Source organism: Ranitomeya imitator, chromosome 2 (assembly GCF_032444005.1).
Source record: "Ranitomeya imitator isolate aRanImi1 chromosome 2, aRanImi1.pri, whole genome shotgun sequence".
NCBI lineage: Eukaryota > Metazoa > Chordata > Amphibia > Anura > Dendrobatidae > Ranitomeya > Ranitomeya imitator.
The window spans coordinates 439235519-439252733 of record NC_091283.1 but is presented as its reverse complement, the minus strand read 5'-3'; the positions used below and the strand labels follow the sequence as shown (position 1 = coordinate 439252733).

The 17215-nt window shown below is 39.4% G+C and overlaps 1 protein-coding gene across 1 annotated transcript in view; it reads left to right on the top strand.

The window, feature by feature from the left end:
* CBLN4 (cerebellin 4 precursor) overlaps nt 1-16234 on the top strand; it is a 72626-nt gene extending 56392 nt beyond the window's left edge. The window contains exon 3 of the mRNA XM_069750929.1: nt 13038-16234. Within this exon, the coding sequence (XP_069607030.1) occupies nt 13038-13235 (198 nt within the window). The 3' untranslated portion in view covers nt 13236-16234. The remainder of the gene's footprint in view (nt 1-13037) is intronic.
* The last annotated feature ends 981 nt before the right edge of the window (nt 16235-17215 follow it).

Sequence of the window (17215 nt, the reverse complement as noted above, 5' to 3'; positions counted from 1 at the left end):
TCTATCTATCTATCTATCTATCTATCTATCTATCTATCTACAGCTGAAACCAGAAGTTTACATACACTATATAAAAAGACACATATTCATGTTTTTCTCAATATTTACATGAAATCAGAATAAACCTTTCCCATTTTTGGTCAATTAGGATTACCATAATCTTAATATATACTTAGCTTGTAATGTCTTCACATCCTGTTCCGTCCAGATCAGCCGATTGATTCACTGACCGCTGCCATCTTCGTACAGGAGGAGGTGAATTCCATGCAGGTGCAGTGAATCATTGGGCTGATCCCGGCAGCAAGATGTGTGACGTGTCTACAGGCAGAGGAAGAAGGTCACATTAAAGGGGTTTTCCCACGAACGAAAGTTAATTTAAAAAATTGACTGTGTCTGACCATGTACGGAGCATGCCACATCCCCTGGGCAGGGGAGGAAGCAAAAGACAATACTGACATTACAGCAGGGGATCACAGAGGATTTCTTTTGTCAGGTAAAATATTTCACTGACTGTTTTTAAACAATATTTTACCTCACAAAATGTATCCTCTGCGATCTCCTGCTGTAATGTCAGTATTGACTTTTGCTTCCTCCCCTGCCCAATAGCTATGGTATGTTCTGTACACAGTCAGACACAGACAATTTTTAAAATGAACTTTCGCTGTGGGAAAACTACCTTTAAAAAGCAAATATCAATGCCAACATGGCTCCTCCTAAAAAGTACACCAATGACAATGAAAGGAAAGCAGCAAAGGCACAACGTCGAAGACAACAACAGGCAAATGAGAGTCTTGAAGAGCAACAGCATCGCTGGGACAAAAACCATGCATTTAAGCACAGGCGTCAAGCACATGAGTCCCCTGATGCAAAAGTCATTAGATTATCACAGGATGCCACAAGGTAACAATAGCACCGCAAACAGAAACCTGCAGTCTTAACAGCAATACTATGCTCACAAGATGGAACCAGCACACCACACCGGAGCACATGGGATACACAGATCAAAGAAAAGATGACATGAGTGGAGAAGACAGCAGATGGGGAGAGAGAAAGCGTACAGGGGTGAGAAAGACAGAGCACATGGGAAAGACAGCTCAAATGGGACAGCACATGAGGGGAGAACACAGCACAGGAAGGAGAGAGACAGCAGACAAGGGGGATAGCACATGGGATAGACAGGTCAAAGAAGAGAGCACAGACGGGAGAAGTCAGCACATGGGGAAAGAGAGAGTGGATAGGTGGGTGAGCACATAGGGTGAGAGATTCTCAATGCTGCAAAGCCTGCCCCCATCGTGACATTCCCGCCCTCCCGATGCAATAGCATCGGGCCTTCATCTAGTTATTAATATTTGCCAAATGCCTGAATAATGAGAATGTTTTAAGGTATTTTTTATTACTTACTGCAAAGTCAAAAGTTTGCATACACTAAGATTACTATACCTTTAAACAATTCTGGACTGCCCATATAATGATGCCATGTGTTTTGAAGCTTCTGAAGCCACTGCTTCTTTGTGTAGAATCATGGGAATGTCTCATGAAATTAGCCAAAATATCAGGAAGAGAACCGTCTGGCCCATCTTTGGGAACCATTTCAAAATACCTGAAGGTGCCTCATTCATCTGTACAAACAATTATACGCAAGTACAAACAAGATGGAAATGTCCAGCCATCATCCTGCTCAGGAAGGAGACTGGTTCTGGGTCCCAGAGATGAATGTGAGTGTGCACCTGAATCAGTTACACCAGTTTTGTCAGGAGGAATGGGCCCAAGTTCCAACCAACTATTGTAGGAAGCTTGTGGAAGGATATCCCAAACATTTGACCCAAGTCATTCATTTTAAGGGTAATGGTACCAAATACTAATGAAATGTATGTAAACGTTTGACTTTGTAGTAAGTAAGAAAATTGCCTTAAAACATTCTCTCTATCTCATTATTCTAGAATTTGGTAAATATTAATAATTATGATAATCCTAATTAACCTAAAACGAGAAAGGTTTATTCTGATTTCATGTCAGATATTGAGAAAAACATACATATGTTTCTTATATAGTGTATATAAACTTCTAGTTTCAATTCTATCTGTCTATCTATCTATCTTTATATCTATCTAATGACTATATCTATCAAAAGCCATAAATAAAATACAACTAAAGACAATATTAATTCCATCTCTTAAAGAAATCGACTTGTTGATGGTTTCCATGCAGCAGTAATTGATGCCTATTACACTCATAAAGGAAAAGCAAACGGATACATCAGAAAAAGAAAATGAAATCATTCTACGAGAATGGCAGATTTTAACTCTGTCGTCCATAAAGACCATAATCGCACAAGACTCTGCGTCACTTGACCATAAAAATAATTCCAGCAAACATCTTAATGACACATAAAGCCATTTGTTCTTTCCACTTTGAGAACTTTTCTTTTGAGCCCGAAACAATTATATAAAAGGAAAAAAATGACTTTTAGGCGAAGACAGAAATGAATCACATTTCCGGCATTTTCGCCCGTTCTCGTTTTATCGGCTGTTGCAGAAAGGTCGTCACTGTTCTGTTTTAAAATGGCATAAAATATCAGAAATAATCTACATAGATCATTTGTTCTTCACTTCTTATGTCAACACCTTTCTAGGAAGATTTATGAAAATTTCTTTTAGAAAATGAGTTGTGTCTCCTATAGCAACAACGTGTGGTATGGTGTGTCTGATATTCTGCACGGTGTCCACCAGGAGTAGTACCCTAAATGATAGATAGATAGATAGATAGATAGATAGATAGATAGATAGATAACCTCTCCGGACAGTCCTATAGGATAGGATAGATGCAGGGGACAGCGCTTAACTGTAGCGCTGTCTCTTGCACGGTGCGTGTGGTAACCAGTCGGCACACGGGCGGCACACGGATGCCGCACGTGTGCCACACTGATGTACCACGGGGACACACGGACACGGATAATTCCGGTACCGATTTTTCCGGTACCGGAATCATCTGGACGTGTGAGACTGGCCTAAAACATAAGGCATACTACTACATTTTAATGGCTTACTCACACGTCTAATTTTAACGCACAAGTGCTATGTCTGCTTTTCACAGATAGTACTCTTACTTGTATTAGTCTATGGGGCTGTGTGCATGTTCAATTTTTTGAAAGGACTGAGGGGTCTGTAGAAAATATCAATGATATGTCCAATTTTTACCCAACGGTCAAATCAAGATCAGCAATACAAGGCTATGGGTTCATGAAAAAATCGGGCCACACTCGGGTGACATTGCGGGTCAGAATGAAGAAGGTGGAGAAAGTTTTTTTTAAAAAATGTCTCCACTTATGAGAAAAATGGATGAGTCTCGGACTACACTGTGTTATTATAATTATAGGTCAGTATTTCTCATACGTGGAAAAATCGGATTTGTGAATAATCCCTTAATAAAACCCAATTGCCAAAATGATTTTTTAGCCCTAAATACAGGTTTTTAAGTAAAAAAAGAGAATTGTCCCCAGAGGTGGACAGCCCCTTAAAGACTTGTGCTTTGCCATATCTTCTGCACACCATTGCTCATTTTGCCTTAACGAAAATATTTCTAGTAAATGCTTGAGAATGGCTGCTGATTAAGGCATACTTTCCTCCTAATATGAGGCATCTAACTCACGGGGAACCTTCATCCTTTTTCTGGATCAACACTGTGAATGAACGAGTTGCCCCAACTTGTCAATTTTTCACCTATCTATCGGATAGGTAGTAACTTGCAGAACATATTTACTAGTAACTAGCATAAAAAAATGATATATTATTGAGGCTGCTAATCGGTGGGGATCCTTATCCTAACACCCCCCACTAATTGATCATAACACCACTGTGAAATGTACAGAACAGTGTACGGGCTCTATAGTAAGTTTCTGGTTCCATCTATTGTTCTGTACTGTTAAAGGGAATCTGTCAGCAAGTTTTTTATGCAATCTGAGAGCAGCATGATTTGGGGGCAGAGACTACAGATGGGCAAACCTGAACAGTAATGTTTGCCATCCGTACCGTACTGCTTGGGTTCAGCTGCCCGAACATCCAGTGTTAGCTGGACTCCCTGGCACAAGACACCTAGTCCTCTAGTTATAATCTCCGGCTGATAAAACACTGATTGTGTTGAAACTACAGCAAGCGATTGAGCAAGTGACTTGTCCCTGGAATCAGGCTCTCTGCCCCTACATTGTGCTGCCATTAGTTTTAATAGGAAAAACCTGCTGACAGATTGTATTCTATAGATCTTTGATGACTGCTTCTCATAATTATGGCAGTTCCAGAGATCATTTTTAATTGACAAATGAAACAAGTATAAAAAAATTGCATGGACTGGAAACCTATTTTTTCACTTTAGCGCTAGTCCCTTCATTCTAGTTTACACCTAACCAGAAACCACTATATTGACTTGTCAAGGTCTAGTCTGGACCTTGAAATAAAGAAGTCATTCGAAGTGGTGGTGAAACGTTCAAGATTTCAAAACAAGTCTAGTTGACAATGAGTTTGACACTCATTGTTAACTAGACTTGTTTTAAATCTTGAACACTGGGAGTAATATGATTTACATGAGAATTTTTCTCTGTGATCTGCTGTGAAGACACTGAGCTTGAACTCCGGTGACCTCATCACTGACTTTTTCCCACGGTCCTGATGTCATCGCTGTTCAGGCCGGCTGGGAACACTGCCTAAGTGGCGGCACTGAAACTGCGCTTGCAACATCTCATTCCCCAGTGGTTCTCAGCCTGAACGGTCGCATCTTGTCACCGTCCAGACTGAAAACTAATTATCCCCCAGACATGGAGTACAGCGTGGGACAGAAAGATAGACAAATATGGTATATTGTTGTTTTTTTATATTATTTTTATTACAGGAGATCGAGGGCTTCAGTGGAATTAGGCGAAGTTGTAAGTATGGTTTAATTGAGAATATTAAAGGAGTCTGTGTCATTTTTTCAATTAAAGGACTTTATTCTGACTGTGTCTTTATTTAACAAATAACTATAGGATTAGTAAAGGAGAGGTGTCTTAGAGATGCCTCTCCATTACTAAGCCATGGGCTTGATGTCACCTGACAATACAAAGGTGACATCAACCCCACAAATATTAACCTCACTTGCCACCGCTACAGGACATGTGAGAAAAAGCCGAACAAAGCGCCAGAATAGGTGCATCTAATAGATGCACCTTTTCTGGGCAGCTGTGGGCTGCTGATTGTAGGCTGGGGGGCCTATATCAATGGCCCCTTAGCCGCCTGGGAATACCAGCCCCCAGCTGTGAGCTTTAGCAAGGCTGGTTTCCAAAAATAGGGGGACCTCACGCCGTGGAGTCCCCTCTATTCTTGATAACCAACCTTGCTGCAGCTGACAGCTGAGGGTGGCAGCCCGCAGCTGTGAGTTTTGCCTGATTGGTTCAAGAAAATAGGGGGGAACCCATGTCGAGTTTTTCATTCATTTATTTTGTTATATCGCAGGCGGCAGCTGAGGAATACCTCTATCATCCGCTCCTGCTGTCACTGTTATTAGCGGCAGCAGGTGTCGGATGATGGGAGTAAGAGTCCCAAAAGCCGCCACCTGCTCTCATCGTTTGGACTTTAATATAACTCTCATCATTCTCTTCTGCTCGGACCGATTGCCGGCAGAGCAGGGGAGAATGATGAGAGCCGTCTTCAGCACCCGCCGCTGGTGAACAGTGTTTACTGTAGTGCTTCTTCCCCGGTGGATGTCCGTGTGGTACTGATGCTGCACATGGTTGCAACTCGTGTGCTGCAAGTATTACACACACGGACATGGATATCTTCGGCACCGTTTTTTCCGGAACTGGAAATAAACAGATGTGTGCAACCAGCCTAATATAAAGTACAGCCAGCACCTGTAAACCCTCTTATCACAGAATATTTATTATTATTTATATAGCACCATTAATTCCATGGTGCTGTACATGAGAAGGGGTTACATACAGAATTATAGATATCATTTATAGTAGACAAATTTACAATGACAGACTGGTACAGAGGGGAGAGGAATACTGCTATATACAGTTGTGTGAAAAGTGTTTGCCCCCTTCCTGATTTCCTATTCTTTTGCATGTTTATCACACTTAAATGTTTCAGATCACCAAACACATTTAAATATTCGACAAAGATAACACAAGTAAACACAAAATTAATTTGTAAATGAAGGTCTTTATTATTAATGGAAAAAGTCCAAACCTACAGGTCCCTGTGTGAAATAGTGATTCCTTCCTAAACCTAATAGCTGGTTGAGCCACCGGTAGCAGCAACAACTGCAATCAAGTGTTTGCGATAATTAGCAATGAGTCTTTCACAACGCTCTGGAGGAATTTTGGTCCACTCATCTTTGCAGAATTATTGTATTTCAGCCACATTGGAAGGTTTACGAGCATGAAACGCCTTTTTAAGGTCATGCCACAGCATCTCAATCAGATTAATGTTATAACTTTGACTAGGTCACTCCAAAGTCTTAATTTTTCTTTTCTTAAGCCATTCAGTGGTGGACTTGCTGATGTGTTTTGGGTCATTGTCCTGCTCCATAACCCAAGTGCACTTCAGCTTGAGGACATGAATAGATGGCCGGACATTCTCTTTCAGGATTGTTTGGTAGACAGCAGAATTCATGGTTCCATTTACCATAGCAAGTCTTCCAGGTAGTGAAGCAGCAATACAGCTCCAGACCATCACACTACTACCACCTTATTTTACTGTTCATATAATGTTCCTTTTCTGAAATGCTGTGCTACTTCTATGCCAGATGTAATGGGACACAAATCTTCCAAAAAGTTCAACTTTTGTCTTGTAGTTCACAACAAAAGTGTTGGGGATCATCAAGATGTTTTCTGGCAAAACTGAGATGAGCCTTTATGTTCTTATTGCTCAAGGTAGTTTTCATGTTGGAACTTTGCATGCAGGCCATTCTTTGCCCAGTCTCTTTCTTATGGTTGAGCTATGAACACTGACAGGCCTGCAGTTTTTTGGATGCTGTTGTGGTTTTTTTTTGTAACCTCTTGGATGAATTGTCGCTGCACTCTTGGGTAGTTTTGGTCGGCCGCCCACTCCTGAGAGGTTCACCACTGTTCCATGTTTTCGCTATTTGTGGATAATGGCTCTCACTGTGCTTTGCTGGAGTCCCAAAGCTTGAGAAATGGCTTTTTAACCTCTTCCAGACTGATAGATCTCATTTAGTTTGTTTCTTATTTGTTCCAGAATTTCTTTGGATCGCGGCATGATGTCTAGCTTTGGAGGTTCTTTTGGTCTACTTCATTTTGTCAGACAGGTCTTATTTAAGTGATTTCTTGATTGAGAACAGGTGTGGCAGTAATCAGGTCTGCGTTTGGCTAGGGAATTTGAACTCAGCTTCCCAAAGATGTGATAAACCACTTTTTCACACGGGGCCCTGTAGGTTTGGATTTTTTTTCCCTTAGTAATAAAAACCTTAATTTAAAAACTGCATTTTGTGTTCACTTGTGTTATGTTTGTGTAATATGTAAATTTGTTTGGTGATCTGAAACATTTAAGTGGGACAAGCATGCAAAAGAATAGGAAATCAGGAAGGGGCAAACACTTTTTCACACAACTATATATGATGCCAATCCACTCTACAAGGTACGAAAAAGACGTTTTATTATACTGGGTCAGGTCTGGTCCAATAGGCATCTCTTTTTTTGATCTGATGTCGATAGGCATCTCTTTTCTTGATCTGGTGCCTTCTCTCTTTTTACGATTGCTGTTCTTCTTCCCTGCTTCGTGTGGTTGACGCGTCCTCTGTAATCTACACAGTGTCCCCCATTGCGCTCCTGTATAGATGCACTTCTCTCTGCCCTACCGTGGGCAAAGCAAAATAATGTAGTGCCAGAGTAATCCTAGTAGGGTTGATCCTTCTGACAAATTCCTTTTAAGAAAGTGAGTCAATACACAATAGTACAATACTACAAAGGGATGTATTTTTTCTAGTGGGGGTATTTTTTTTTTCATCTTTACAGGTTGTTCTTATTTTCTTTTATCCCTTCTGTTAAATCTTCTACTCTTTTGATTCCTCCTCGAATTAGTTTTTTAGCCGCTATTCCTTATGTATGTCGATTGCAGTGGACATTATGCGTCATGCCCAGGATAATTGCCTCCTTTATTGTCCAATAATTATAATTATTTCAAAATGGCTTTGACACAATCTGTAACGTTGATTGAAAAATCTGAGATTGCACATGACGTATTCCAGCGATGGAAAATTCTACCAACGCATTATAACGTAAGTGATAAGAATAATTACAATAACGGCGACCCTCAAAGTCAGTCACACAGGAGCCACAATCAACCCAAGGAATCACACACTTTAAGCAGGTCTGAGACTTGTTGAGTTTACAGTTTTCAAAGTGCTACAATATAATCCAATAAAAGAAAAAGAAAAAATATAGAATTTTATAATTTTTTGCTTTTTTTGTTTTCTATAGTTTGCATAGGGTTACTACAGTAAAAACTGCATAGTCTGATCCTGCAGTCATCTGCCCTACATATTCTTGAAAATCTAAAGACTTCATAGGACTGCATAGGCGCTGCATGCACAAAATGGAAGGAGTTGCTTCTTTTTTTTTTTAATAGGGCTTGGGAATAAGGGAAAGGGCAAGGGTACATATTTTCATTTGCAAAACTACAATAGGGAGAATATATTTATTCAGGCTGGATTATCAGATAAAGTGGATGCAGGAAATCCGAGGAAGGTTTGTGACTTCTAGTTATGACAAATTACCTGTGGGTCATGTCTCCCACCGCTGCTGGGGATTGCTAATATACATGGCAGAGTCGGTATAAGCGCCAGCAGTGTGGATATATAATATATGCTCGCTCCCTGTGTATATAGAACTTTATTATGTATAAGGGAGCAGTCCGTGTCTACATAACCCTCTCATTAAAATATCGAAGGCAAACAATGAGCTCCTCACCAGATTTAATGATAATTTATTGCAGGATTGACATTTTGGTCCTTGGATCAAACCTTTCCCTGGAGAATCCTGCATGAAATTAGCGCAATAGTTAAGTCCTTTATTAAGTCTATGCAAATAAATATAGAGCAGGTAGAGATATCAAGCTCGGCTCATTGTTCTTTTTCATTCATTTCTTTTCATTTAAAAGGGTTCCATTTTTTCCCACATCTTTTCCTCTAAATAACTTGTCCTATAGATCGGTGGGTATCCTGGTCCTGAGACCCCCATTGATTGCTTAGAAATCTGCTCTGTAGCTCTGTATTCAGCAGGGAGAAGAACTGAGCTCCTACATGAGCATGCTGACACGTTGGACTATGGGCTCAATACTTATCCTATTTTTTAATGGTTTCCCTCAATACGTACCCTTTTTTAAATTTGTTTTTCATTATTTTTTCATCAGTTTTTCCATTACTGATCCAAATAGATTGGACACCTAATTCATAAAATGCTCACATTTTCCAGCTGTGTTCTTGGATCATGTTTATTGCTAACAGAATGTGATGTGTATTTGTATGCAGCCCCCCTGAGTCTACACTTTGTAGGACCACCTACCACCTTTCGCTGCAATTACTGATGCAAGTCTTTTGGGTTATGTATGTTTCTATCAGCTTTGAACATCTAGAGCTCGTCAGTGCAGTGTATGAGATCTGATTTGGCTAGGTGATATGCTCTGGACTGAGTCTCTTATTTTCTGAAGAGGCAATTTGCATATTTAATTTCCCAGAGGAACCCTTCATGGTGAATAAGTCTACTTACATTGGCATGCCAAGGCCGGTATGTCACTTTCCACAAGAAGAAATGTTACCCCTTCGACGATTGAACTGTATTTAGCTTTATCTATCTTCCTATCAACTCTGAGCAGCTTCCCGCTCCCTGCTGAAGAAAATCATCCCCACAGCATAATGCTGCCACCACCATGTGTGATGGTGGGAATGGTGTTTTCAGAATAATGTGCAATGTTAGATTTCCACCACACGTAGTTTTTGAATTTAGTATAAAAGTTTGACTTTGGTCTCATCTGACCAGAGCACATTTTTCTACAGTTGTGTCCAAAAGTATTAACACCCCTGCAATTCTCTCAGATAATACTGTTTCTTCCTGAAAATGATTGCAATCACAAATTCTTTGGTATTATTATCTTCATTTAAGTTGTCTTAAATGAAAAAACACAAAAGAGAATGAAGCAAAAAGCAAAACAATGATAATTTCACACAAAACTCCCAAAATGGGCCAGACAAAAGTTTTGGCACCCTCAGCCTAATACTTGGTTGCACAACCTTTAGCCAAAATAACTGCGACCAACCGCTTCCGGTAACCCTCAATGAGTTTCTTACAATGTTCTGCTGGAATTTTAGACCATTCTTCTTTGGCAAACTGCTCCAGGTCCCTGATATTTGAAGGGTGCCTTCTCCAAACTGCCATTTTTAGATCTATCCACAAGTGTTCTATAGGATTCAGGTCTGGACTCATTGCTGGCCACCTTAGAAGTCTCCAGGGCTTTCTCTCAAACCATTTTCTAGTGCTTTTTGAAGTGTGTTTTGGGTCATTGTCCTGCTAGAAGACCCATGACCTCTGAGGGAGACCCAGCTTTCTCACACTGGGCCCTACATTATGCTGCAAAATTTGTTGGTAGTCTTCAGACTCCATAATGCCATGCACACGGTCAAGCAGTCCAGTGCCAGTGGCAGCAAAGCAACCCTAAAACATCAGGGAACCTTCGCCATGTTTGACTGTAGGGACCGTGTTCTTTTCTTTGAATGTTTCTTTTTTTCCTGTAAACTCTATGTTGATGCCTTTGCCCAAAAAGCTCTACTTTTGCCTCATCTGACCAGAGAACATTCTTCCAAAATGTTTTAGGCTTTTTCGGTAAGTTTTGGCAAACTCCAGCCTGGCTTTTCTATGTCTCGGGGTAGGAAGTGGGGTCTTCCTGGGTCTCCTACCATACAGTCCCTTTTCATTCAGACGCCGACGGATAGTACGGGTTGACACTGTTGTACCCTCGGACTGCAGGGCAGCTTGAACTTGTTTGGATGTTAGTTGAGGTTCTTTATCCAACCTCCGCACAATCTTGCGTTGAAATCTCTTGTCAATTTTTCTTTTCCGTCCACATCTAGGGAGGTTAGCCACAGTGCCATGGACTTTAAACTTCTTGATGACACTGTGCACGGTAGACACAGAAACATTCAGGTCTTTGGAGATGGACTTGCAGCCTTGACATTGCTCATGCTTCCTCACAAGTTGGTTTCTCAAGTCCTCAGACAGTTCTTTGGTCTTCTTTCTTTTCTCCATGCTCAATGTGGTACACACAAGGACAGAGGTTGAGTCAACTTTAATCCATGTCAACTGGCTGCAAGTGTGGTTTAGTTCTTGCCAACACCTGTTAGGTGCCACAGGTAAGTTACAGGTGCTGTTAGTTACACAAACTAGAGAAGCATCACATGATTTTTCGAACAGTGCCAATACTTTTGTCCACCCCATTTTTTATGTTTGGTGTGGAATTATATCCAATTTGGCTTTAGGACAGTTGTTTTTGTGTTTTTTTCATTTAAGACAAATTAAATGAAGATAATAATAACAAAGAATTTGTGTTTGCAATCATTTTCAGGAAGAAACTGAGTATTATCTGACAGAATTGCAGGGGTGTCAATACTTTTGGCCACAACTGTACATGCTAGCTATGTCTCCTACATGGATTTTTGCCAACTGCAAACAGGATTTTTATGATTTGTTTTCAAAAATCACTTTCTTACTACCACACTTCCACGAAGTTCAGATTCGTGGAGTATAAGACTAATAGTTGTCCTGTGCACAGATTCTCCCACCTGAACAGTGGATTTCTGAAGCTCCTCCAGAGTGACCATGGGCCTCTTGGCTGCTTCTCTAATTAGTGCTCTCCTTGCTTGGCATGTCAGTTTAGGTGGACGGACATGTCTTAGCAGGTTTGCAGTTGCCCTTCCATTTTTGGAAGATGGATTGAACAGTGCTCCAAGAGATTTTCAGAGCTTAGGCTATTTTTTTCATAATCTAACCCTGCTTTACTTTTCTCCACAACATTACCTCACCTGTTTTGTGTGTTCCTTTAATTTGATTATACTATTTGATCCCAAATCTTTACAAACAAACCTCTGAGGTCTTCACATAATAGCTTAAGTTGTACTGAGAATAAATTATACATTCAATTTACTAATTATGAGACTTTGGTAGGCAACAGTTCACTCAGGATTTTATTTAGGGGTATCAGACTACAGGGGGCTCAGTACAAATGCATGTCAAAATTTTCAGATTTATATTTTTTAAAATATTTAGAAAACCATGTATATAATTCCTTTACACTTCACAAATACCTGCTACATTATGTTGGTATGGTGCATAAAATCCCAATAAAAATCATTTACGTTTGTGGTTGTAAAGTGAAAAAAATGTGGGAAAGATTACGGGATATGAATACTTTTTAAAGGTATTGTAAATTAGTGAAATCCTTAAATGGAGCCTCTCATGGCATTTTGACCCCCTTTTGACCCATTAAATAATCCTGCTCATGCAGTTTCCAAACTATTCCTTAATAGCCAACTTTGATATTGCATTTTTGCAGAAATTTAATATTTTATGACTAAGTATCCTGACTGCTAATCAGTCGTATCCAGTCAAGTCAAGGAGATGCTGCCAAGTATGTCCTATAATGACAATCCCTGTCTTCAGGGTCATCAGTCAAGCAATACATATTGTGGAAGTAAGGTGTGGACAGTCTAACTTTACTAGGTAAAGTCTCTACTTTCTTCAGCTCTTGAGCTAAGTAACATATGGCCCAACTAGACATTTTGCTTTATTTCCGAACAATCAAAAAATTGGGCTTCTAAGGACATCAAAGAAATCTGATGGTTGTGGACCACAAAAATCAAACTTTTTTCTTTATTGTATATTATTACAGTGAGCTACATTTAGTAAAAGTCGCAGAATTCGAGTGACTGAAGTGACAACTGAAATGTATTTTTGCTGTCTTTTCTTTATCTAATTGGTGCCTCTTCTTCTTCTTCAGGTTAATCTGATGCTTAATGGGAAGCCGGTCATATCAGCTTTTGCTGGGGACAAAGATGTGACTCGTGAGGCAGCTACCAATGGAGTTCTCCTGTATTTGGATAAAGAGGACAAAGTTTATTTAAAACTAGAGAAAGGCAACCTGGTTGGGGGTTGGCAGTACTCCACCTTCTCTGGCTTCTTGGTATTCCCTCTGTGACGTGCGTGACAATCACTCTGGTGCTGGAGACTGGACAATCCCTTCACCTATGTAATTCGAAGATCATTCTTGTCATCGACGGATTAGTGTCTCTCGACTGACTTCTCATGGTGGAATTTGGAGTCGAATTCTAGAAACATTTCAAAGAAAATTTATTGTGTGTTTGCAGTATATCTGGAGTCCATCAGACAATGAATATATATGCCTAATGTTACAATTCTAAAGCTGCCTGCAACTTATATTTAATGAAAGGAAGTTTTTTTTTGCCTAAAACGGGAAAAAATGTCATGGGCCAATGCAATGAGGACAATGGAGGTTAATTTTGTTAATTTTTTTGTTGCAGACTGCAATTGCAAACAGTCCTATCACTGAAACAAAGTCTAAAAGTCTAAAATTATTTCACCAATGTTGTAAACTAAATGGACGATCACAAACTGACATTTTGATGTAATCCTGTGAATGTGAAAAGCTAACCAAGTGGTTTGGAGGTAAAGGGGAAGTATCAATGGGTGTTGACTTTTTTGTTCTCTTAAAGGAAACCTATGGACTTGCCTTTCACATAGTATTTCTGTTTGTTACTTATTTTCCCCACTGTGTGTCCTGTATTGATTGTTGCAGTGGCAACATCAGACACGTAGAGATGAGAAAACCCAAACTTTGAAGTTCGGGGTTCATACCGGACGCATACTGTCTGGTGCTGAACTCTGACCACGGACTTCTCCCAAAAGTCCGTTTTAATGGTCGAAGTTCTGGGGGTTGTTCAGGAAGAGAAAGCTATAGATAGGTGAGAGAGAGAAAGAAAATGTCCCTTCTCTGAAGTTTGGGTCTCCGTACATTTCAATGGGGTTCAGGGTCATGTTCAAGTTTGGGTAAAGTTCTGGTACCCGAATTGAACTTTGGACATAATAAAGTTAATATGGGTACCAGAACCCGCGCTTCCATGGGTCTGCTCATCCCTATCAGGCAGTCCCATCCCCATTGCTGGGGATGGGCTCAGTGTATTACTCTTAGGTGATTTAAGAATGGCTTTTTCAGAAAAATGACCCAAAATTTGAACGTTAGATACTACATAACTAGTTGGTATCCACCATAATTACAGGGTATGCCCACATTTGTAATTTTTTATTGTTTGCTCCAGTATACAAAAATTTAAATATGAGCTGACTTTGCAGTTTTCAAATAGATTTACTTATTAAGCTCATACCGTCTTGTGTATGCAGCTCATGCGCAGAATTGTCTCTTTGGTTTCATGTTGCAAATAAACCCTATATTAGTCTGATACTGTAGTGAAATATATTGCTAGCTTCTTCCTGAACACTGTAGAGGCGTCTGTGATTAGTGCATGTCAGTATTATTCACACACAGCTTGTTATACATCGTCAAAAAAAAAATAATTTGCCTTTTTTCACAACAAATTCAGTGTGAAGTTAAGAGAAAAGACAGAAACAATGACTAGAGCACTGAGAAAAATAAGCGGGAGGAGACAGCTTTTCAGGTAATGCAATTGATCTTTGAACTTGCAGATCCACAAACAGCTTATCAGAGAAAGTTCTTAACTCAAATGTTCCAGAGCAATATGTCAGCGAAAGCTCTGAACTTGCAGGTCTGCAAGCCACTTTTCAGAGAAATCTCTGAACTTGCAGCACCACAAACTGCTTGTCAGAGAAAGCTCTGAACTTGCAGATCCACAGGCTGATTCTCAGAGAAAGCTCTAAACTTACTAATACACAAACAGTATGTCAGAGAAAGCTCTGAACTTGGAGCTCCACAACTTCACTTCAGATAACACTCTGAACTTGTTAATCCACAAGCAGTATGTGATAGAAAGATGTGAACTTGCTGCTCCAAAAGCCACGTTAGAGAAAGCTCTGAACTCACAGTTCCACAAGCCATATGTTAGAGAAACCTCTAAACTTGCAGCTCCTAAAGCAGCAAGTCGGAAAAAGCTCTTAACATGCAGCTCCAAAGCAGCATGTCAGAGAAAGCTCTAAACTTGCAGCCCCACAAGCTGCTTGTCACCGAAAGCTCTGAACTTTCAGCTCCAAAAGCTGTGAATTTGCAATTCCACAAGCCTCTTGTCAGAGCAAGCTCTAAACCTGCAGCTCCACAAGTCAGAGAAAGTTCCGAATTTGCTAATCCACAAGCAACATGTCAGAGAAAGCACTGAACTTGCAGCTTCACAAACTGCATGTCAGAAAAAGCTCCGATCTTGCTAATCCACAAGCAGTATGTCACAGAAAGCTCTGATCTTGCTAATCCACAAGCAGTATGTCACAGAAAGCTCTGATCTTGCTAATCCACAAGCAGTATGTCACAGAAAGCTCTGAACTTGCAGGCCCTCAAGCAGAATTTGAGAGAAAACAATCTAGAAAATATAAAAAACAAATCTGAAGTCAGCCACTAGCAGAAGTGTTTGCACCTCACCGGATATACCGTACATAAAATTTTCCAAATCTTTAACGGTGCACATACTATTTAAGTCCATCTTTTCATATGGACTCTACCAACTATCTCTTCTATTTACAAGCTTTGAAAGAAGAATAACACATATTACTGTGAGTTAAAAGAAGAAATGATATCCCCCTTTAATCTCCCTACCACTTCTTTAGTATAATAATTAAAACATACGTTTAAAAAGTTTTTGCAAGGTGTTCATACGCAGCATGCTCCAACAATAAAGCAAATAGATCATAACAATGACAAGAAAATGCTTATTCAACATTCAAGTCATTCATCTTGTCGAGCTCTGCAAAAAGCAGCTTTGCCCTGCAGGACGGCTCAATCTTACTGCTCAAGTTTAATTAGCATGATTGATCATATGCACTTTATTAGAAACCTGGGGATAGTTTTTCTACCAACAGAATCACTTTTATCAGCCTGGGAAGAGGATCTTCTTTATTTATTTATATATTTTAATTAAATATTGTATCTCATTTATCAATTGCACATAACTTATCAGTTGATGCCTTAAAAGTGATGAAATGATATAGTAAATGATGAAAAAAAAAAAAGAAAAATTAAAATATTCTTCATGAGTCGTAGAGACATCAGTCAGTAGTGAATCTATTTGTAGAGTAGAAGTCAATAGATATATGGTTACTTCTCAGTATCACGATGCTATATAATAAATATTCATCTGTTACAGAAATTTTGACTTTTGAGAGTTTTGAAAAAAAAATATATAAAAAAATGGACCCAAGTGGAATAATTAATAATTGTAGTTTAAAGACAAAGTCGTCTGATGGTTGACAGGAAAAGGGTAATTATTCCAAGCTAAGTTTCAGAATTATCAAAGTATTTTCAGGCAGAAAAGGAAACATTAAATTTAGAAGAGTTTGATATTTTTGGAGATGTTTTCTCCTAAATTATTGGTTTTAATCAATATTTTTGATACATTCAATGAACACAAGAATAATGTCACATCCATGTAGCATATTCTGTTTGGAGATTTGGTTTGGTCAAATAAATGTATTGCTGTTTTTACCAAAATACAGGGTGTTTATTGTGGTCATCCCATTTGGGATATAACATTACATAACATGACTCTAACACGTTCAACTGCATTTTTATCTCACCTAAATGTATGTATTTTTGCTTCAATAAATGTTTGTAATTGGGCTTCAATAAATATTTTGCCTTCTATATCCTCTGTGTTCCATTGTCTATTGTTGGTTGCAGAATGAGTTAATTGAGAACTTGTCCGTGATCTCGTTTTAAGGGGAAGTTCACAACCCTTAGGCCAGGTGCAGACGATCGATTTTCAGTCCGAGTGCAATCCAACCAATCATAGGATCGCATTCGGATCAATGTTATTCTATGGGGCACATGCTAAATTTTTGGAAAAATCACTGCACTTCTGAACTTAATCTTCTCTTATATTTATTTTCTGAGTTCCTTTCAGCTGATTTACCACTACATGAAAGATGAGCTTAATTTTGTGGTCATAAATCAGCTGAGAGGACATCAGCAGGAATTATAAA